This window comes from Podarcis gaigeae (assembly GCF_964106915.1).
Source record: "Podarcis gaigeae genome assembly, chromosome: 10".
NCBI classification, from domain to species: Eukaryota; Metazoa; Chordata; class Lepidosauria; order Squamata; family Lacertidae; genus Podarcis; species Podarcis gaigeae.
In genome coordinates, this window is record NC_139686.1 from 54226606 (window position 1) to 54248836 (window position 22231).

Sequence of the window (22231 nt, forward strand, 5' to 3'; positions counted from 1 at the left end):
GGTACAGCCACCTGCTCTTTCTGCAAGCCTGGTGGGTTCTAATCTAACATAAAACCCGCTGATAAATGCATGACCTCTGCAGAGGTGACTGAAGCCGTCTAAATGCTGCAGAGATTTCTATGCACACTTCTGGACAAAGTAAAATCTATCTTCCATTCCCCCCCCCCAAAAAAAATGGGGGGAAACAATGCTAAAGGTGTGGATACAGGGAAGGAAGGGCACAACATCTCACCCTATTTCATACAATCGTAGAGTTGGAAGGGACCCTAAGGGTCATCCAGTCCAACCCCCTGCAATGCTGGAACCATAGCTGTCAACTTTTCCCTTTTCTTGCGAGGAATCCTATTCGGAATAAGGGAATTTCCCTTAAAAAGATGGGAAATGTTGACCAATATGGCTGGAACATGCAGCTGTCCTGTACAGGGATCAAATCTGCAACCTTGGCGTTATCAGCACCATGCTCTGACCAACTATTCTTTTTTCACTTCAGTACTACCTTTTATCTAAATCAGTAAAAATCTCTACTGCAGTAGTTATATATTTGCCACAAACCATATTATAATGAGACGATTTAACAAATGTAAGTTGGAAGGCTGATCTGTACACAATACACACCCTGTTTGGTCCCTACTGCATGGTTGCTTCTTATAACCAACATCTGCTGGCAACTATACCACATTCCTATCCATTCTTAAGGAAATCAGCCCTGAGTGCTCACAGATCGTGAAGCTGAGGCTCCGATACTTTGGCCACCTCATGGGAAGAGAAGACTCCCTGGAAAAGACCCTGATGTTGGGAAAGATGGAGGGCACAAGGAGAAGGGGACGACAGAGGACGAGATGGTTGGACAGTGTTCTCGAAGCTACAAACATGAGTCTGACCAAACTGCGGGAGGCAGTGGAAGACAGAAGTGCCTGGCGTGCTCTGGTCCATGGGGTCACAAAGAGTCGGACACAACTAAACGACTAAACAACAACAACATGCCACAAAGATGGAACTGATCAAGCTACTGGGTTCATTTGATGCCATTTTTCACTCATGAATTCATCAAAATATACTTGCCACTGGAAATGAGCCCCCTCCCTCAAATTGAGTTTCATAGGAAATAAAAAAAGTTGTCTTTTTCTGACTTAATCAAGGTGCATGGGGATATATATATATATATAGAGAGAGAGAGAGAGAGAGAGAGATAGCAAGCTTATCTCTTTCATTGTGGAGGCACCTAAATGTTTATATATATATTCCCCATCAGTGACTGACTGAATCAGTATGAATACATAGACCTGTGTATTATTATTATTATTATTATTATTATTATTATTATTATTATTATTATTATTATTATTATTATTATTATTATTCTGAATTGCAAACCTGCGGTGCAGGTGCAGCTACAGCTTTGTGGACAGAACATAATGTTGGAAGGGACTGCGAGGGTCATCTAGTCCACCCCCCCAATGCAGGAATCTTTTGCCCAATATGGGGCCTGAAGCCATGACCCTGAGGTGAAGAGTCTCACGCGCTACTGTCATTCGGTCTGCTTAAATATCTAACCGCCCCCCCTTCTCCAGGTAACTGCCACTTTCCTACTGGGAGAAAGCATATAGGCTGATGTACAAACTCATCACAAGTGATGTTCCCAGACAGGCCTCCATGTGATAATAATAATAATAATAATAATAATAATAATAATAATAATAATGATAATAATTTTATTATTATTAGAGCCAGTGTGGTGTAGTGGTTCAGAGCGGTAGATTCGTAATCTGGTGAACTGGGTTCGCGTCTCCGCTCCTCCACATGCAGCTGCTGGGTGACCTTGGGCCAGTCACACTTCTTTGAAGTCTCTCAGCCCCACTCACCTCACAGAGTGTTTGTTGTGGGGGAGGAAGGGAAAGGAGAATGTGAGCCACTTTGAGACTCCTTAAAGGGAGTGAAAGGCGGGATATCAAATCCAAACTCTTCTTCTTCTTCTTCTAATTTATTATTTTTACCCCGCCCATCTAGCTGGGCCTCCCCAGCCACTCTGGGCGGCTTCCATAAAAACCAAAAATACAGTAAAATATCACACGTTAAAAACTTCCCTGAACAGGGCTGCCTTAAGATGTCTTCTGAATGTCAGGTAGTTGTTTATCGCTTTGACATCTGCTGCTTTGCAGACGTTCTTCCCTCTTTCCTATTTCACATGCTAAGAAGGCAACAGCCTCTTACAACTCAGAGGAAGGGGGAAAAAAGCCTTTTAAGCAACTGAACATTTCTAATTGTCACTTCCAAGCAACCCTCCCCCTTGGGTACCATTTTATTCAGCCACTTCCTCTGTGTTTTTGAGTTTCCATGGTAACGACAACCATCTGGAGAGTTCATGGTCTCTGGGCCCGATCATGAATGGCTGAAGCCGAATGCTCTCTCATCCTAGTGCTGGCTAGTCTGAGTTTCTCAATTATTTTTCCTCAGAGTGGGCTGTGTTTTGTGTGGGTGTCACAAAACTTCTTCTTTTTTTTAGAAACAAAATCTTCTAGGGCATGGGGCTCATTTCAAATGCCAGCAAAAATACTTCATTCTGATTATTATACCACTGAAAGGCAAGTCACGAATCGGTATGGGATAGCAACACACAAACAATCACACACAATCCCCAGTGCTAAAGGCACACAGCAATAGGGGTGAAGAATGCCACGTTTGTCAAGGGAGGTTTCACTCACATTAATAGCTCAGCAATTCACTCAGCCCACCCACCAATTCAACACAGCCCACCCACTCCCTAGGCCTCTGTTCATATCCTACTGAAAATGTGGCAATGGGGGGAAAGTCAAAAAGATTTATACAGTGTTGTGTTGTGCTCTTTCATTTTTTCTGTCTGCATGAGCATTCTAAGTTGCCAGGGAGATTGATTCCCGCTCTCCCTGCCCTGTGTGCTATTCTGGGGGTTTTATGACCGCCTACCCCAAGCCAATTTGGTGGTGCATGGGGCAGTATAGAGATGGATTTAAGCACCACAGTGCAAATGGAAGTCCTTGCAAGGGGCTTTCCCTGATGATGTAAATCCCAACCCCCAATAACATGCAAGTACAGCCGTATCTTCATTTTGAAACAGCTTAATTCCCGAATGTTTTGGTTCTGGAATGCCAGAAACCCAGAAGTGACTGCTCCGGTTTGCGAACATATTTTGGAAGTCAAATATCCGGCGGGGCTTCCACGGCTTCTGATTGGCTGCAGGAAGCTCCCCGCAGCTAATCAGAAGCTGTGCTTTGGTTTTTGAACGTTTTGGAAGTCGAATGGATTTCCGGAACGGATTCCGTTCGACTTCCAAGGTACAGCTGTACAAGAATAGATTTAAAAATATCAGTCATACGACCACTTCCACTGTAATCTGATATGGTATAGTCCAGACACAATTTCCCCCCAGGTCCCCTCAGCGTGAACCAGACCTCTGCTGCCCATGGCAACTGTTAATGCCTCCAGCTGGTCACCAAGTATCTCTTATGGCACTCCCCTTTTGCTATAAGTAATAATAATAATTTTATTATATATACTCTGCCCACCTGGTTGGGTACTTCTTTTTATTCTGCCACTAAATGGTAGCCCTTTGTACTTTACTGTGGGGAAATCTTCCGTTAGACCGACTGAGCAATTTCCCCCACAAGAATTCCTGTTCAGATACAACAGGCACACGCTGTCTGTATGTTCAGGAAGGGATGGAAGACATTTCTGTTTAAACATGCTTTTCCAGCTGAAGGAAAAGGTTACATAAACCTATCTTTTGTCAGGTTTCTGTACGGCAAGCTGTGTTACGGCATGTTTGCGAATCGCCTCGAGACTCGTGTGAAATAATATTCATAAATTAGGAAAATAAAACAACTAAATGTGCTCTTTCAATGCCCCCAATCTGGTTGCCAGACGTTTAAGAAACTTTGCCCCTCATCCATGGTAAAGGTAAAGGGGACCCCTGACCGTTAGATCCAGTTGCGGACGACTCTGGGGTTGCGGCGCTCATCTCGCTTTATTGGCCGAGGAAGCCGGCATACAGCTTCCAGGTCATGTGGCCAGCATGACTAAGCCACTTCTGGCGAACCAGAGCAGCGCACGGAAATGCCGTTTACCTTCCCGCTGGAGCGGTACCTATTTATCTACTTGCACTTTGATGTCCTTTCGAACTGCTAGGTAGGCAGGAGATGGAACTGAGCAATGGGAGCTCACCCCGCCGCGGGGATTGAAACCTCCAACCTTCTGATCGGCAAGCCCTAGGCTCTGTGGTTTAACCTACAGTGCCAGCGAGCATCAATAGGCTGGGAACCACAAAGATTTTTAAATTGTTTAGCAGGGGAGTAAGCAACAATCTTTTGGGGTTTTCCATGGTGTATCGTTGATAGCTTACCACTTCTGTTTGTGCACTGTAGGAGAACAACAGTATGAACCTGTACACAGAAGAAAGCCCAACTGGCTTCCACATTTCTTAAATAAGTAAATATGGGACTGCAACCTAAAATGCTTAACTGGAGACAGCACGTCCGACTGGGGCAAGGATCTATTCTCGCTGGGTCCTTTGGGCGACACTTCCCATTTGCAGGGCTCAATTTTTAATTTTTCTCCTTACTTCGGAGGATGTTTATATGAATAAAGCAAGAGACTTTGAAATCCTGTGCACACTGGAACTTCTTCATAAATGATAAATAGCCGCAGTAAAAAGTTGTATAATTCTATGACGCTGCACAGCAGAGAGAGAGAGAGGTGAAGCAAGGCTGTTGCCTCCGTTGAGATGCCAGCTGCCTTTGGTTCTTCCTAGCAGCAACCATTTCATTAGGCTTCTAGAACTATTCTCATCCTACATAGTCATTACAGTGGTGCCCCGCAAGACGAACGCCTCGCAAGACGGAAAACCTGCTAGACGAAAGGGTTTTCTGTTTTGGAGGCGCTTCGCAAAACGAATTTCCCTATGGGCTTCCTTCGCAAGAGGAAAGCCCATAGGGAAATCTCCGGGACAGCGGGGAAGCGCAGCGCGTCTTCCCCACTGTCCTCGGACCTCCTCCGAAGGCTGGCGGTGGGGCGGAGAGACCTCCTCCCCCTGCCAGGCTTCGGAAGGCTCCTCCGAAGGCTGGCGGTGGGGCAGAGAGACCGACTCCCCCCGCCAGGCTTCGGAAGGCTGCTCCGAAGGCTGGCGGTGGGGCAGAGAGACCTCCTCCCCCCGCCAGGCTTCGGAAGGCTCCTCCGAAGGCTGGCGGTGGGGCAGAGAGACCTCCTCCCCCCGCCAGGCTTCGGAAGGCTGCTCCGAAGGCTGGCGGTGGGGCGGAGAGACCTTCTCCCCGCGCCAGCCTTCGGATGGCTGTCCTGAAGACCTGCGGTGGGAGGAGGGTTTTCCTTCCCACCGCCAACATTCAGAATGCTGTTCTGAATGTTGGCGTGAGGAGGAAAAACCCTCCTCCCACCGCAAGCCCCGGGAACAGAGGAGAAGCGCTGCGCGCCTTCCCCTCTGTTCCCGTACCTGTCCTGAAGGCTTGCGGTGGGGAGAAAAGCCCTTCTCCGTACCGCCAGCCTGGCAAGCGGTCTCCATAGGAACACATTAATTGATTTTCAATGCATTCCTATGGGAAACCGTGCTTCGCAAGACGAAAAACTCGCAAGAAGAAAAAACTTGCGGAACGAATTAATTTCGTCTCGCGAGGCACCACTGTATAATAACTGTCTGAGCTTGCCATTCTCCTCCTCCTCCCTCACCATCCCCTTTTCCAAGTGTGTGGTGTTTTTAGATTATCATCCTGAAGGCAAGGGCTATCTTCTCTCTGATCTTGTAAGCTGCTCTGGGAGCCTTTTTGGCTAAAGAGCAGGATAAAAACGCTTTAAATAAATGCATAAGTATGTATTCACTATTTCTGTAGCTCAACAAAAATAAAACTCTAACGCAAATGCAAAAGCAAAATAGAATTTCTGGACAATGGAGTTGTCAAACACAACACCTCTTCTAATTTTTGTTTTCAAAAATCTAAAATATTTTAACATCTTCCCATGGCAACCAGTGGTCCATAGGATGATGTCTAGCCTGCATATCTGCTTCATTCTCTCTCTCTCTCTCTCTCTCTCTCTCTCTCTCTCCCCCCCCCCACCTCATGCGCATCAGTCTTTCTTGCCCATCTTGTGCCTGTCTCTGTTGTTCTCTGTCTTCTCTCATGGTGAAACCTCACTTCCACAAGGACAACACAATATAAAGAGCCTTGGCAACCATGCAGTGATTGTGCTCAATATGCCCTGAATCTAACAAACAACTCTAGGCTTAGGTCACGGACATACAAAGACATTCTTATGCCACGTTATCACAACTCGTCACAAACCTGCTGTGATGCTGAAGTTTTGGCCTTAATGACGTTTGCTGAAAACACAGGATCCTTCTGAGAAGCATTAATCATCATCACCAGCTCATCCTTTGAATCTACTATCTGTATAAGGTTTGGTGAGGAAGGAGGGATGGAAAAAGTCAAGTGTTAGAAGTCAAAACAGGGATATGCCTATACCCCTCGTTAAGTCTACACTAGCTTCCCATGATCAATAGACTGATAGCGACAACAGAGATAAGATTATGAAGTCAGAGGGAAATCTCACTCACATATACAAAAACTGATACATGTTTTTAAGTAATGTTCTGCGCATCATTGTTAATCTGCTTTGATAAACCTCTTAAACCTTGGTAATACACTCTGTAAACATATTATAAAGGTTTTCAGAGTTGAAAGAGTGTTGCCAAGCTGCAGTCTATACGCTATGTCTTCTGTGATTAATACAACTTATGCAGCACCACGGTACATCCAATATTGTCTACAGGACACAAACTGGACATTATTGGAGGTAGCAAGGGAACTTTCCATATGATGATGGAACTTCTACATAATGAGTTACACCACTATGAAATAGTGGTCTACAAATATTTGTACAAATAAATAAGGGCATGCACCAAAAACTTCATGGAAAATGTGAGTTTCAAGGAGAGAGTTAATGGAAGAGAGAGGCAACAACTTGCAGCCATTTTTGAAAACAAGTTTCAGACATAAGGGGCAGGGTGAGAAAGGGAAAGGGAAGGAGATGTTCAGACAGATGATGGACCTGAACACCAGCAGGGGTATTGGGATGCAAAGGTGGCCAGGATAAGAGGATGCAAAGCCACAGGGAACTTTGAAAGTACAGATGAGGATTTTGTGATGGATTCCAGGCTGAAAGATGGTGTAGGAATTAAGGACAGCTGTCAGGTGGTCTGAGCAATAAAACAGATGACTTGTTTGGTGTAGAGCATTGGTATAGGGTGGGTGTAGGAAGAGGGGAGAGAAGGTTGCAGCTTTCAGAATGGGAGATGACAAGACCACAAATCAGAATATTTGCTGACAAAGCAGAAAAGAAAGGCTGCATTTTTACAATGTTAAAACAGGTGAAAATGAAGTGACTTGGTGACAGTGTGGAAGAGACGTGTCTATCCAATGTGGTAGATGGTGATATTCTCAATGGACACAGAGATGCAAACGTCTAATACAGAGTATATGAGGAAAGGAAGCATAGGAATGAGTTTGAGAGGGTGATGGAACATATAAGCAGCAATGTCAGAGAAGTACTTAAGAACTGAGGAATGAATGGAGGGGGATCTTGGTCTGGGACAGGGAGACAAAACTGGGTACCAGCATATAGGCAATATGAAAACCATGGGATCTGATGGAATAACCTAGGATTGGGAACAACAATATATCACTGAGACAGATTCTAATGGAAACAGGGAACAGAGAAACGAGAGAATGGTCAGGTAGGAAGAGACCCAGTTGAGGACAGAAACTAGGGCAAGAAGGGAATCTGGCAAGATGAGGACAGAGACCTTTGAATTTGGCCGTGAGGAAATCATCTGCTGAGGGCACTTTAAATAGAGAGCAGGAGGGGAGTTGGAGGAGAAAGAAGTGAGAATAAGCCATTTTGCAGACATTTTGGAATTGTAATTCTGCAAGTGCTCTATTTAAATCCAGCCTTATTTTTTATTTATGTTATTATAAGCACTTTGAAATGGAATAAATAAATGAAAAGTGGGAGTAAGCAGTCAACTGAAGGAGTTTGGAGACAACACCGGGTAGAAACAGAAAAGGAAGGCACTTAGAGAGGTGGATGAGTCTATGAATGTATTCCTGAGAACGGGAGAAAATTGTGACGTGTTGGAATGAAGCATGGATGGAACCAGAGGAAACAGACAGGCCAATTACGTTGTGAAGAGATGTAGGCTGCAGTTACCTTGCTTATGTCAGATTCCGATTTGCTTAAGCATATGCTCTGAAGCTCCTGCACAAGGTCTACTTCATCATCAGAACCAACCGATAGCCTCTGCTCCAGGTTTAACACACTTAGTGGGTCATCTTCTAGACGTCTAGGAAAACAAAACAAAAGCCAATTTAATTTATTCTACAAGTTCATTAAAAAAAATCATTCTTGACACTGTTGCCTAGGAAAGATGAGATTTAAAAATTGAGAGTTTTGGGTCTACTCAAAATATATCTGGGTTGAATATTAATTCTATGAGTGGTTTAATTAACCTTCCCTGCTACACGGGCATTTCCTTACTAATCTACAAGGGAGAAATGGCCTTTTCTAGTATAATCTGCGAGCAAGTTCACACATGCAACATTAAACGATGGCAACCATTAAACACTGCAGACAGACCTTTCATATCATCAAACATAAATGCAAGCACAATATTTTTTTTAACAGAGGCATTTCAAACATTTACATAGGATTGAGTCACAATCTGTTGAAACAACAGATAATATATATATGTAAAGTGTTCTCCCAAAGCTGCAAATCCTCTGGAGAAGTAAAACTAAACTTGACTTGAGTCTCATTCAGTTAATCTGTGCCTTTGACCATTTGCTCAACAGTATATAGAATGGACAGCAGGATTTTTAGAAAGTATCACACTGGCTTAAGGACTGCCATTCTGCAAACTAATACAGATGGGAATTCATTCCTGTGAACTATCCGAAAGCAAGTGTGTAGGCTGTTCTGTTTCGTATAAGCCAGGAACGTCATAGAATGTTCCTGAAGACCAGGCATGTGTCCAATAGCACTCACATGCACATTGCCAGGACCAGCTCAAGACATTTTGACACCTGAGGCACCTCCCTCCCATTCAGGAAAAATGGGGTGATGGATGATCAGGAACATCAGGAACGAGAGAGAAAGATCGACATTGGGATCTGCTGCCCTGGTGGATCCTTGCTACCTGAAGCGGTTGCCTCACCTTGCTTCATGGGTGCACCAACCCTGCACATTGCTCTCAACCACTTTTATCTTTTTAACAAAACATGTTGAGGCTGTGACAACCGGCAGCAAAGAATCTGCAGTTCTTCAGGACTTGTGCTTTCCAATCTTTGTGGCATTTGGGCAGGTTGTGAATTGGCAGCTTTGTGTTTGCCATCTGCACGTGGTTTGGTATTTTGGCTACGGCATCCAGCCAGAGTAATTTAAGGTGAATATTATTGTCTGCATATTGTCCCATTTCCTTTGTAGTTGGGGGAGGGGAGGGCAATGATGCTCACCTCATCTCACACGACAGGCTTACTGACCACAGGGCAAACAATTATCTAAAATTTCCTAGAAGACGGACCGGGACAAAGCCACATAAAAATGTACAGTACTAGGTTATTACAGAATTCAGTTATTTAATTTTATCATTGCCTAATAATTTTCCAGTCCCCCTCAAAAAGCAACTTACTTTTTTGTTAGAGAAGCCATTTTGTTCCCATTTTCCTGCAATATGTTCTTTGACTTGACACCTACACAAGACGAAGGATGAGAAGCATTGACACACACATACAGTTGGTGGGAGTAAGCCATGAAGCACCAATGGTGCCAATCCTGTACAGTGGTACCTCGGGTTAAGAACTAAATTCGTTCTGGAGGTCCGCTCTTAACCTGAAACTGTTCTTAACCTGAGGTACAACTTTAGCTAATGGGGCCTCCTGCTGCTGCCGCGCCACCACCGCGCGATTTATGTTCTCATCCTGAAGCAAAGTTCTTAACCTGAGGTACTACTTCTGGGTTATTGGAATCTGTAACCTGAAGCGTCTGTAACCCGAGGTACCACTGCACAGTCATACCTCGGGTTACAGGTGCTTCAGGTTGCGTTTTTTTTGGGTTACGCACCAGCGAAGCACGAAAGTACTGGAACGGGTTACTTCCGGGTTTCGGGGGTCGCGCATGCGTAGAAGCGCCGAATCGCTGCGGGTTGCGAACGCTGCGGGTTGTGAATGTGCATCCCTCACAGATCACATTTGCAACCCGAGTGTCCACTGTATCTGTTTTAGCAGGGTTAAAGAGAAGTTGCACTTCAGCGGTGGTGAGTGGATTATGCATATCGTTGGTAAACAACAACAACAACAACAACAACTCAGAAATGAAAGAGCCTTGACTGAATGGTTAAAGGACAGAACATTCACATTAAACAGAATTTCCTGGCCCATCTCTGCAGTTCCTACAGGGCCTTTCATTCCCATTAGCCATTACCTTCTGCATTCTCCTCTTTCCTACTCCAGGACTGGGCAGACAAGTGGCCTGATTTCTTACGAGGACTGGTGCTCACTTTTCTCCAAGCGATGCTTTCTCCTCTTTTCTTGGGGCAATTCTTGTAGTTTGACACCATAGAGAGGGGGAAGTTTCCTCCTTTGAAATCAGCAATGTATCGATCCAGTTCTGAAACATTGAGAACAAAATAAGCCGTGGTGGTGATAATTCAAGACCTGAAATATTATAATGTGATGTCAAATGCCTTTGTCTAAAAGAGCATCAGCTGAGCTTTTTTAAAAAAACCACCATGGTTTTATGGAACTGGAGGATTTGCTGTGATTGCAAGGATGAATAAAGAGGTCGAACAATGAAATATTGTAGGTTTTTGAGACTTAATTGATTGGTTTTGTGGGCTCAGCAGTAAGCACTAGATCTCTTACAATCGTGGGCTACCTAATTGCTCAACCAGAAATAAATCACGGGCCCCAATGTAAAAATGAACTACCTTTGGTTTCACAAAGAAACACACAAGCAAATGACACAGGAAGCACCAGGGGCAGAAACCGTGTGTGATGATTGCATGAGAGAGAAAGAGAAGAGATGAATGCAAAAATAGAGATTCAGGCCCTCGTAGCCAGAAAGGAGAGAGCTGCAGTGCCTGGACCAATAAAGGGAACTATGAGCAATATACTCAAACACTTGGCCACAACAAAAATAAGAAAAAAATGAGAATTTATCTACATCTGTGAACACGTCAGACTCCTTGCAAAATAAAAATATCTAGTGCTCAAACTCCATGGGAAAGACCCATGCAATTGACCACACCTATGTGGCTGTAGCACATAATAATAATGATAATAATAATAATAATAATAATAATAATAAATATACCACTCTTCATCTGTAGACCTCAGGGCAGTTCACAACATAACAGTGCCGAGAGATGAACTCATGGAGAAATGACTCCCTCAACTCTAGTTTAACATTACGTGATCAGTAATCTTCATAGTTTTGTGGTCAAGAATGAATTTCCCCCAGATCAGACAGGCAAGCAACAGCAGTTTGCTTTTGAATTGCTTAAGATATTCTGATCACTCCAAAACACGTTTCTTGAAACCATGTCTGAGATGCGGTAGTTAGTGAGTGCTATCAATGTCTTCTAGGATTGCTGGGTTATAGCCTTCAGTTTCCTTCCTGGACTTTTGAATCTAGCAATCAACCCAGTTACTATTTCCTACCTGCTCTGGGAAGAGGACATCCATGCAGAACAGCTTTATTTAAGAGGATGCTGAGCGCAGCTTTCACCACAGCCTGTTGCCCTTGGCTCGGACTTTTCTTGACTGCCATCTGTCCCAGTGCGGATGGTCTTTTCAGAGAAGCTCTGGAGAGAATTGCTTCTTGAACTCGGGGAGCAATGACAGAATTCCATAACTTGGACATCCACCTTGGAGCACAGAGGGAAAAGAAATAGCACTAAGGCATGAACATTGTAGCTGCAGTTTTTTTCATCCTTGCATGAGAAGCTGTTGAAATTCCCTCTTCTGGTATGGGGCAATAGTTTAGAGGCAGAGTGCGTGCTTTGAGTTCAGAAGACCCTATATTCAGTCCCTTGCATGTTGGTAATTCTGGGAATCTGTTCGACTCCCAAAACGGTTTGAAAACCAAGGCGCAGCTTCCAATTGGCTGCAGGAGCTTCCTGCACTCAATTGGAAGCCATGGAAGCCACGTCAGATGTCTGGCTTCCAAAAAACATTTACAAACCAGAACACTCACTTCCAGGTTTGAGGCGTTTGGGAGCCAAAACGTCCAAGTACCAAGGCGTTCAAGAACCAAGGTACAATTGTACTTGGGCTGTACAAGCACTTCCAAGAGCTTGAACCTCCCTTTCTATGTGGCAAGTGTGTCATGCAATCATAATCAAAGACATAAAATGTAATTTTAGCCCCTGGATTTAATAGTCTAATGGAGGCCCAGTGTGTATTACTGCAGTTGTGATTACAGATAGGTAGCCGTGTTGGTCTGCCATAGTCAAAACAAAAAAAATTCCTTCCAGTAGCACCTTAAAGACCAACTAAGTCAGTTCTTGGTATGAGCTTTCGTGTGCATGCACACTTCTTCAGATACACTGAAACCGAAGTTTCCAGACCCTTCTATATAGTGAGAAGGTGGGGAGGGGTATTACTCAGAAGGGTGGTGGGAATGGGTGATTGGCAGATAGCTGTGATGAGCCTGTTGACGACTCTTAACGACTGCAATAGGTCTTACAGGAAGAAGCAGTTGTGAAGCACACAATTACTTTTCCCTACTACTGCCATTGCATGCTTTGCAACTCCTTATATATTCCTGATATCTTATATCAAAAAACTAACTAACCAAAGAGTTTGCTAGCTCTAATAAAAAAGAGAGAAAATACCCCTGAGCATTTAAGGAACTCATTTACATCATAGCACCATCATGATTGTCGGAATGAAATAAAAAGTAAAGAATAATAAATTCAGCATCTGTAACCAAGTAAATGTCTACACAGTGGTGCTGCAACTTTTTTTTAAAAGAAGTTATTCTGCTGTGTGTTGTACGTGATTGTAATTAAGCAGTATATCAGGGCTTGCCAACCTTTTTGAAGCAGCAGGTACATTTAGAATTTTGAGAAAGAGCTGCGGGTGCCAGTCGCAAAATGGTTGCCAAGAAGGCACGGTGTAACACAAAATTAGAAAGAGTACAGCCATGGGAGAAAGATTGGGAAACTCTATAAATTTGAATTAGTGGTGCTAGAATAGAGTACAGTGATGTATTGGAGAAGTAAGCATTTTAAGGATGTCACTGCTACACTGTATCATTAATGAAGATTAAACGATAAGACTTACTTCACTGTTGTGTGGCTGTGACCAGGCACCACCGGACAAGACAGAAAATGCTTTGGTCCAACAAGTGCTTCAGGTGCACCAAGCCGTGATAAACATGAATTGAGTTGGTGCCAGACTGCGAGAATCCAATCTATGATCTTGCACACTGGATCACACGGAGGAGGCATTTTTCCTTTGAACTGGAGAGAGAGCAGATGATTGGTTTTGGACATCTTTGAAGAAGGAAAGCAACTTCACAACGCAACATGCTGTACATAAGTAGTAGGTTTCACTAAAATGAACACTTGTATGCTCATTCCTTGATAGCTGCAGCATCAAGCAGTCACTGCTCATGTGAAAAACCCACCATGGATCAAATACCACCAAGACACCTGTCCTTCTCACTTCTCATCACACAAGTGCTTTTTGACGGAGCTTTCATGGCTGAAAGTCATTGTGTTGAGTGACCAAGCAATAAGATATCAAATGGTGTACAGGCATGTGTGAATTATTTCCAAACTCGGAAAGATGAAAACATTTGAGTTCTTTTGAAACAACACAAGCAGTGGCCAGAAACTCCAAAGGACACCTAAATGTAAACAATTTTAAGAAGATGCAAAGTCAGTAGGATGCTCCAGCTTCTAATATGAACCAAAATTTTAATATTTGAAACTATGGACGGTTTTCTTTTGCCCTTCCAGTGGTAGTAACATCAACTGATTTCTTGAGCAAGCCCCATAATAATGGACAAAGGTTGTACATGTGTACATTTTAATGGGGCTTTTTTTAAAAAAGAAGAACATCCCAATAGATGAATAAAGCCTAATTCTATATGAAGCATTCACACTTAAGTCCCAGTAGAAGCATTACAGAGATATTGGCTATGCAGTCTGCCTTCAACTGGCATATCATCACCACCTCAAGAGGGAACAAGGCATAACATTACATATAGCAAGAAACAACAGGGTCGCCAGCAGTGTGCAGATGCTCTCGCTTAAGCCATCTTGCCAGGACAAGCTTGGGGAATATGACTGCTGCACATCTAATGTTACAAAGGAACAAATGAAGCCTTTGAGGCTGTAACTTTTCTCCCAATTAACATTTAATGCTACCTGGGCACAAGTTCCGACCATTACATTGGTGGCGAAAAGTCTCGATCTGGTAAGCAAAAATGCATCAGTCCTGTCAGCAATGCTTTAAGTCTATTCATCGTTTCAATTTCCCACAATGCCATTGCGGTAGCATTGCTAAGGGGCCCTAGATGCAGACACTGGGCACTACTTCACTACCAAATAAGCCCACTAGGGTCTACTGATGGAGAACTCATTCACTGGAACATCACCTTGTCATGGGGAGTGGGCTTGCACGTTCCTATGACCCTTGTGAGCAAAGCCATCAGGAGTCTTGTGCTCCCAGTAGGGTCACCCAAGGCGGTAAGGTCAAAGGGGAGGAGCTAGACAAAGGATGATCCAAAAAGTCCTCAATGGCAGAACAGGCGGTCGATAAGCGGTATGTTACAACGGCTGAAAGGTGGGTGAAGGATGCAGCAGATAAGAATCTACTGGTCGTTGTGATACTCATGCCATCGGAATAGTGTCTTACTGCGAAGACTGTGCATTGGTCAGCGTGCACTGATCTACACACAAAAAACAAATTCACACACAGGTGTCTTCCAAAACCACTGTTAAAACCGTGTTTATGAAAGACACTCTTACTCAGCTACAAATAATTGCCAAAAAAAGACAGATAGTTGGACTTGTCCCAAGGTGAAAAAATACTGGGATATGATATATAATGAACTTAAGAAAGTGTTTAAGAACATTTTTCATAAGAAACCAGAAGCTTTCCTGCTAGGTATTCCAGGAGAAGAGATTCCCAAGAAAAACTATACTCTATTTTTATATGCTACAACAGCAGCAAGGATTCTTTTAGCTTGGAAATGGAAGGAGCAAGAAATTCCGACAGTAGAAGAATGGCAAAATAAGATGATTGAATATGCAGAACTGGCAAAACGGTCCGGGAAAATCTGAAACCAGTGAGACCAACGGTTTGAAAAAGACTGGAGTAAATTTATTACATATTTGAAAGAGTATTGTAAACATTTAACAACACTAACAGGACTGATTTAAAGGTTTGCTAGTCAACAGTAGAAGCTTGTTTACAATTAAAAGGAATATGAAAGCAAAAAGAAAGGTAGATAGCGGGAATGAGAAATGTGGATGAAATTATGATTGGAAGCTAGAAAGTCAGTTTGGAGGAATGGGGGGTAAGCTGACGACTCAAGAAAGTAAAAATATAGGTGATGATAAGAAATGTAAAAATTGTATGGTGTTTGTTGAAAATGAAAATGCCAATGAATATTATTATAAAAAAGAAAAAAACTTGCACCCAGAGTTTTGTTTTGTTTCCGTGTAAATAATCTTGCACCTCTCACAAAAAAGAGGGTTCTCTTGTTTTATAACAACTGTATAAAGAAAGGGCCAAATACTATGGCTCTCTCGCACAGCGGAGGCCTACTGCTATCAATGACTTCAAATTTCAAATTATTCCTTCAGTTCTCATTGTGTTGGTTTGCTCATTTGCTGAAGCTATTTCGGCGCATTTATGCCCTTGCTTCCATTTTGCTCGTTTTCAATTAAAAAAACACTTATAGACAACGGGGAGCACTCCAGGCATTTAACAAAGATAGAGGCAGAGATCAGGAAACGACAGAAGAACCATACACAAGTATTCAGTTAAGGGATAATGCCTTGCTTTGAGGCAAGAGCTAAAAAGGAAATCTTTTCATAAGAAATAACTCATGTTCTTCCTAATCCCATTAGAAGCAGGGCTTTCTGGTGTGCAGTCAGACCAGCTGTGGAAAGATACCATTTTGGTTGTTTTTTTTACAGCGCTGCTTTCATAGCCCTGTTGTGGACATTTAATTGAAATTAATTTTAAAAGGGAATATCATGATGAGGGTTGTGCATATATTAGTATAAAATGCATAAATTTCTGCACCAGGGTAACCCTAATTCACCACCCTGTATACATTATTGGCACTATTTGAATACAGTGGTGCCCCGCAAGACGAATGCCTCGCAAGACGGAAAACCCGCTAGACGAAAGGGTTTTCTGTTTTGGAGGTGCTTCGCAAAACAAATTTCCTATGGGCTTCCTTCGCAAGACGAAAATGTCTTGCGAGTTCCTGCGGGTTTTTCTTCCTCCCCCCCTTTTTCTAAGCCACTAAGCCGCTTATCAGCTGATCTGCTAAGCCGCTTATCAGCTGATCCGCTAAGCCGCTATGCCACTAATAGCGCTAATCCGCTAAGCCGCTAATGGGCTTGCTTCGCAAGACAAAAAAACCGGAAGACGAAGAGACTCGCGAAACAGATTCTTTTCGTCTTGCGAGGCACCACTGTAATGTAAATCTGCAATCCTATACCTACTCATCTGGGAGCAAATCCCATCAAACTCAATGAGACTTGCTTCTGCATAGATATATAAGATTTCACTATATATTCATCTTGCTCTCACCACAGGGAAATGTTTTGCACTTCCAACCCAACATTGAATACTACAATACTTTGCTGTTTCAATTCATATGTAGAGTGGCAGCTATTACTGGTGATGAGTGCTCCCTGGAAGTTCATCACGGAAAGCACACCTTTCATGAGCTTTCTCCAAAAATCCCAAGATAAAACTTGGCTCCTATATGAACCTTTTCTAGGAATGCACTAAAAGCCCCAGAACTCCCCCTCCCTCCCTGTTGTTTTTTACATGGTTGCTGCTGTTTCATAAGCACCAAGTGGGAGGGAGGAATTTCATCACAATTACCTGGTACCTTATGAATCCCTTGCTTGGTTCATTATTCGACCTATCTCCCGCTGGAACAGCAGAAGAAGGTAGTTTAGGGAAGAGGAAGGAAAGGAAAGAGGAGGCTGGAAGAGAACTGGGTTGATGTGTGGGGTGGAAGAAGCTGAGATCTTTTTTAGCTCAAATAAAAATCCAAGCCCAAGAAGAAATATAACACTGCAATATTCATTTTCTATTGAGACAGACATTATGAGTCCTGGATGCTTGTACAGTCATACCTTGGATCCCAAACGCCCTGGAACTCGGACGTTTTGGCTCCCAAATGCCGCAAACCTGGAAGTGACTGTTCCGGTTTGCAAACGTTCTTTTGGAACCCAAATGTCTGATGGGGCTTCCATGACTTCTGATTGGCTGCAGGAGCTTCCTGCAGCCAATCAGAAGCCACAATTTGGTTTTCGAACGTTTTGGAAGTCGAACGGATTTCCGGAATGGATTCCATTTGACTTCCAAGGTACGGCAGTATTTTTGAGAGTCAAAATACCAAAATTTCAGTGACATCATTAACTACTGTGCAACTATAGCTCTATAGACTATAGTATACCTTACACAAATATTTTAATGATTACTGTGATAATGTACGTGGTGTGCCTTGAATGTGGAAAGAACACAACAAACCTAACATATCTAAATATCAAAGCAGCAATGTATAGCTAGCTTTCATTTACGATGGGCTCACATCCTTGAGGTTTCAATCTCTTAATCCATGTTGGCTCCTGGGACTCCTAATCATTGTGAGACAAAGAACTGTCTCTCAGGTGCTGCTTGCGGAAGAAGTCGCACCTGCTAAATTTCACTCTGCCACACATTCTCGAGATCATCTCTCCGCCAATGCAGGCTCAAGAAAATCACTTAAAGCTAGTTCATGACAAACACACCAGTTCCACTAAGCAGCAATGATTTATGACTTCATTTCAAAGGGAGTAGGATGATAAACCATCCATTGCTAACTAGGATTTGAAGCTCTCCATGCTGCCAGGAGACCTACAATCAGAGAAGAAGAAGAAGAAGAAGAAGAAGAAGAAGAAGAAGAAGAAGAAGAAGAAGAAGAAGAAGAATCCACCCAGTGGTTGTGTACATAAAAAGGGGTCTCAGATTTTTCTTTATTTCAGTAGGCATTATTCCTAACAGGAAGGCTTCAGGGGTTTTGGGGGAATGAAAATTTAAGAATCTACTTAATTTCATTATATATGATATCCCAAAATTCTCTTATTCTTTTATACTCCAACCACAGTGGCTAGGATTCTAATAGGTAAGAATTGGAAAAGTGACAACATCCCCACCAAAACAGACTGGCAAGTGAGAATGATTGAATATCTGCAACTCGCAAAGATGAAAACTCGATACAAAAAGTTAATAAAGATTGGATAATTTTTGAAGAATATAATAGAAATTACTGTGATAATGCTAACCTCTGGGCAGACGTAGAATGAATCATGAAATATAAAGAAAGTATATAATAATTGGAAGTTGGAAGAAATGGAAATTCCAATTGGAAGTTGGAAGAAATGGAAATTAAAATAATAATAATGAAATGTTTATAGGTTAACAAATGTAAAATAGCACAATGAAAAGAATCAGAAGTTAGTGTCAAGAGTGTGTTTGGTGTGTTTATGTTGTAATATGTGCAGTGTGTAGATGTGTCACTGCTTTAAAAAACCAGCCTGAAGCAGTCTCCATCCCTTACGTATTTGTGACAAACCTGAAGGATGAAAGCTTATCACCAGGCAACAACTCAACACTGCTGCAGTACAGCTGGGTGGATTTTTCTTTTTCTTTTTAAAATAAAATTTATTATACATCAATTAAGACCAGTTTACATATTACTAATAACATTTAACTTAAACAGTCCATACAACACCTCCAGTACGCACTACACCTCTATTGAAGTCTTAAACGGTAGCAGTTACAGCAGACAGAAAATGCTTCCGTAAACACATATTGGTGATGTAATTGACTACCAATAAGCCAAGACCGCTCAAAAGCAATTCTGCAATTTGATTTAAGAAAGGCTTATGCATGAAAGTTACTGGTTTGTTGCTGGTATGTAGGAATGATGATGAAGTTCCACCTGTGTATTTATAAATATTTACAGTCAAACCTCGGCTCCTGAATGGCTCCTTTTTCAAACTTTTCAGCTCCCAAAGGCCAAAAACCCGGAAGTAATTGCTCCAGTTTTTGAATGTTTTTCGGAAGCTGAACATCTGACGTGGCTTCCGCTTGAGTGCAGGATGCTCTTGCAACCAATTGGAAGCCGCGCCTCGGTTGTCGAACGTTTTGGAACGGACTTCCAGAACGGATTACATTTGACAACAGAGGTTTAACTGTATCCCAATTCATAAACTAAATCACAGAAGCTTATTGAGCAGTATACAAAGGCTCACTTCTTTGTCCTCCAAAATGGAAGAGCTTTAGTTCTCTTATTAATTTATTTGGTTCTAGTAACGCCGAACACCTTTTGTAGTGAACAGTGACCTGAAACTCACGCAGGCATGCTCCTACCTTGCTTAAAACCTTCCTTCTTAAGAACCTTTGCAGGAGGCCGTGGATCGGTTCTCCGTCCCATCTTAGCTGAACCCAGAGGAAATGTTGCTGAACCATCAGGTCAGAGCCTTGAAGCCGAGATTTTGCAATGGTCCCCATAAGAAAACAATTCTCGTGGAAGTAATAAGCTTCAGATGCACCATTGGCTAAACAAAACAAAAACAAAACAACCAAAAGAGAAGAAAAACTCAAAATAAAACATCCAGGTGACAGAGTCCAAATGAAAGCTCATTTAAATGGATTACATATCACTGTGGCAGGGTTCGTATGCAACTCCCCTGTCATTCTGTACTGAGCTAAGCCTCAAACCATACCATGAACCTTGCTTATAGCTTGTGGTTTGTCTGGAGAGAGCTAATCCATGAGCTTGGGTTCAGGTGCCCTGCTAAGGCTATGGCTTAGCTCAATGCAATGCACTGCAGAGAGATCAGCGAGGAGTCAGGTGCAGGCTGGGATGTTTGTGTTTGTGCTAAGCCTGTGTCAAGGGCAAACTTCCAAAGAAAACTCTGCTCTTTAAAACAAAATAAAGAAAATTCCTTCCAGTAGCACCTTAGAGACCAACTAAGTTTGTTATTGGTATGAGCTTTCGTGTGCATGCACACATCTTCAGATACTTTAAAAGTATGTTTTCCATAATAGTGAACCCTAGAGAAACAAAAAAAAATTCTGTACCTTTCTTCATAGTGTAGGGGTTCTCAGAGCCACGGTTTTCAAGGGGCTGGAGAAACTCCCCCAGTAATTCCAATAATGTCGCTTTTTCCAAATTCTCTAAAATTACAATGGTTCTGTTGTTTACAGAAGGCTGTTTCACGGGGATCAGGCAACCTGTGGATACAAAGAGCTTATTGTGGCTGGCAGAGGGCGACCTCCCTCTCTTGATTTACAACATGCACTTTTCATAATAAGAACATATCTAGAGCATGTAGGAACTTTGATGCTGCTTTTGTCCACACCCCCTTTGCCCCCCAAATATCTCATGGAAGGGGTGACTAACCTTCCTTGGCTCAAGGGCCACATTCCTGCTTGGCAATTTCTCCAAGGGCCACAAGCTAGCAGTTGGAGGTCTAACCAAAAGTGAGACTAGCGCCCCCTCTCTCTCACACACAGAAGCACACAACCCCTCTCTCCGCAGATCAGCAGAGGGAAGGTTATCAGTTTTTCTCTGCTTACCAAATGATTGTTCGGTTGACCGAGAAGAGGGCAACGTGCATCTCCACCAGGATACTGGGTTCTGCCCACATCGGATTGAGCAGAGGCAACAGGGCAATGGGAACTGATGCCTCTGTTAGACTCCTCTCAACTCTCGTAACTAAACAAATACACTTTCTGTCTCCAGTCTTTGTGTCCGGCAAAACAGATGCACACTTTTGACAACTTTGCTTATTGTCAAGGACGGTGCTGAGGGGGGCTACAATGAGGAGCCATGGTGGGTGCCGTCTCCTTTTCCCCCTGACCCTGAATCTCCCCAGGAGCAGGAGGGCAGTATAAATTTAGAACAGCGGTTTGCAGAGAGGCATAGATCAGAAGGGAAAAGCTGGGAAATACCGGATGAAGAGCAGCTAGGAGAAGAAACACACTGGAAGAGAGAGGGTTAATAGATTCAGAGTTGCTGGACAGCATCCCCCTTCCCCCCTCCCCATGTTCTAGGAGAGCTGAGAAAGTTGCTGAACAGAAAGCAAAGAGACTTCAAGCTCAGGGTACCAGACGTGGAGGTGGTGTGGATTGAAAGGGACAGGCGGGGCGGAGTGTAGCCTTAATTGGAAACACCACCATTCTTAAAGGGAGACATTTGTTATCCCTTGCTGTGATTATTAAAGAATTCTAATTGGTAAGAAGACTCTGTTCAGTTTGTTCTGCTTATCTACTGCTGGTGGGCGGGGAGAGCCGATTCCTTGAAACCTGACACTTATAAAGCTAACTTTTAAACTGAAACAGCTAACTTAGTTATTTTGAAAAAGTTTCACTTGTTTGTTAAAGACAAGTTAGACTGTTAGACCAGCCCAATCAAAATAGTCAGGGATGAACTTGGTGGGGGTCACGTCATCATCATTTGTTCTTTATTTCATTTTGATAGACCAGGCATAGGCAAACTTGGCCCTCCATATGTTTTGGGACTACAACTCCCACCATCCCTAGTTAACATGACCAGTGGTCAGGGATGATGGGAACTGTAGTCTCAAAACATCTGGAGGGCCAAGTTTGCCTATGCCTGTGCTAGAGAGATGTATGAGATGCCTGTAAATCTCTTGGGAGTGTTATTCCTACAATCATTGGTGAAGAATGATTTAGAGGTGGAAACACTCTGGGTGAATCCTGAGGGATGTAGATGCATGAGGTTCAGTATGGGAATGAAATCTTGAGAGAATTCTGCCTATCCCTTATAATACCTATAAGACAACTTTAATTTACCTTTATTTCATTTCATTTCATTTTATGCTATTCATATGAATTAAATATTTCCAAATCATGTATAATAA

At 42.9% G+C, this 22231-nt stretch overlaps 1 protein-coding gene across 2 annotated transcripts in view; it reads right to left on the bottom strand.

The window, feature by feature from the left end:
- The window catches only part of CTTNBP2 (cortactin binding protein 2), a 120116-nt gene that overhangs the window by 3904 nt on the left and 93981 nt on the right, over window positions 1–22231 (bottom strand). Inside the window, exons 15-22 of one of the 2 annotated variants that reach the window (XM_083698909.1) lie at window positions 20427–20579; window positions 19713–19900; window positions 13380–13558; window positions 11754–11959; window positions 10516–10701; window positions 9725–9785; window positions 8248–8380; window positions 6324–6428 (exon numbers count right to left, since the gene is read on the bottom strand). In XM_083698909.1, coding sequence (XP_083555035.1) covers window positions 6324–6428; window positions 8248–8380; window positions 9725–9785; window positions 10516–10701; window positions 11754–11959; window positions 13380–13558; window positions 19713–19900; window positions 20427–20579 — 1211 coding nt within the window. Of the gene's footprint in view, window positions 1–6323; window positions 6429–8247; window positions 8381–9724; window positions 9786–10515; window positions 10702–11753; window positions 11960–13379; window positions 13559–19712; window positions 19901–20426; window positions 20580–22231 lie in introns of those variants that run through there. The other variant, XM_083698910.1, reaches the window with a different exon arrangement.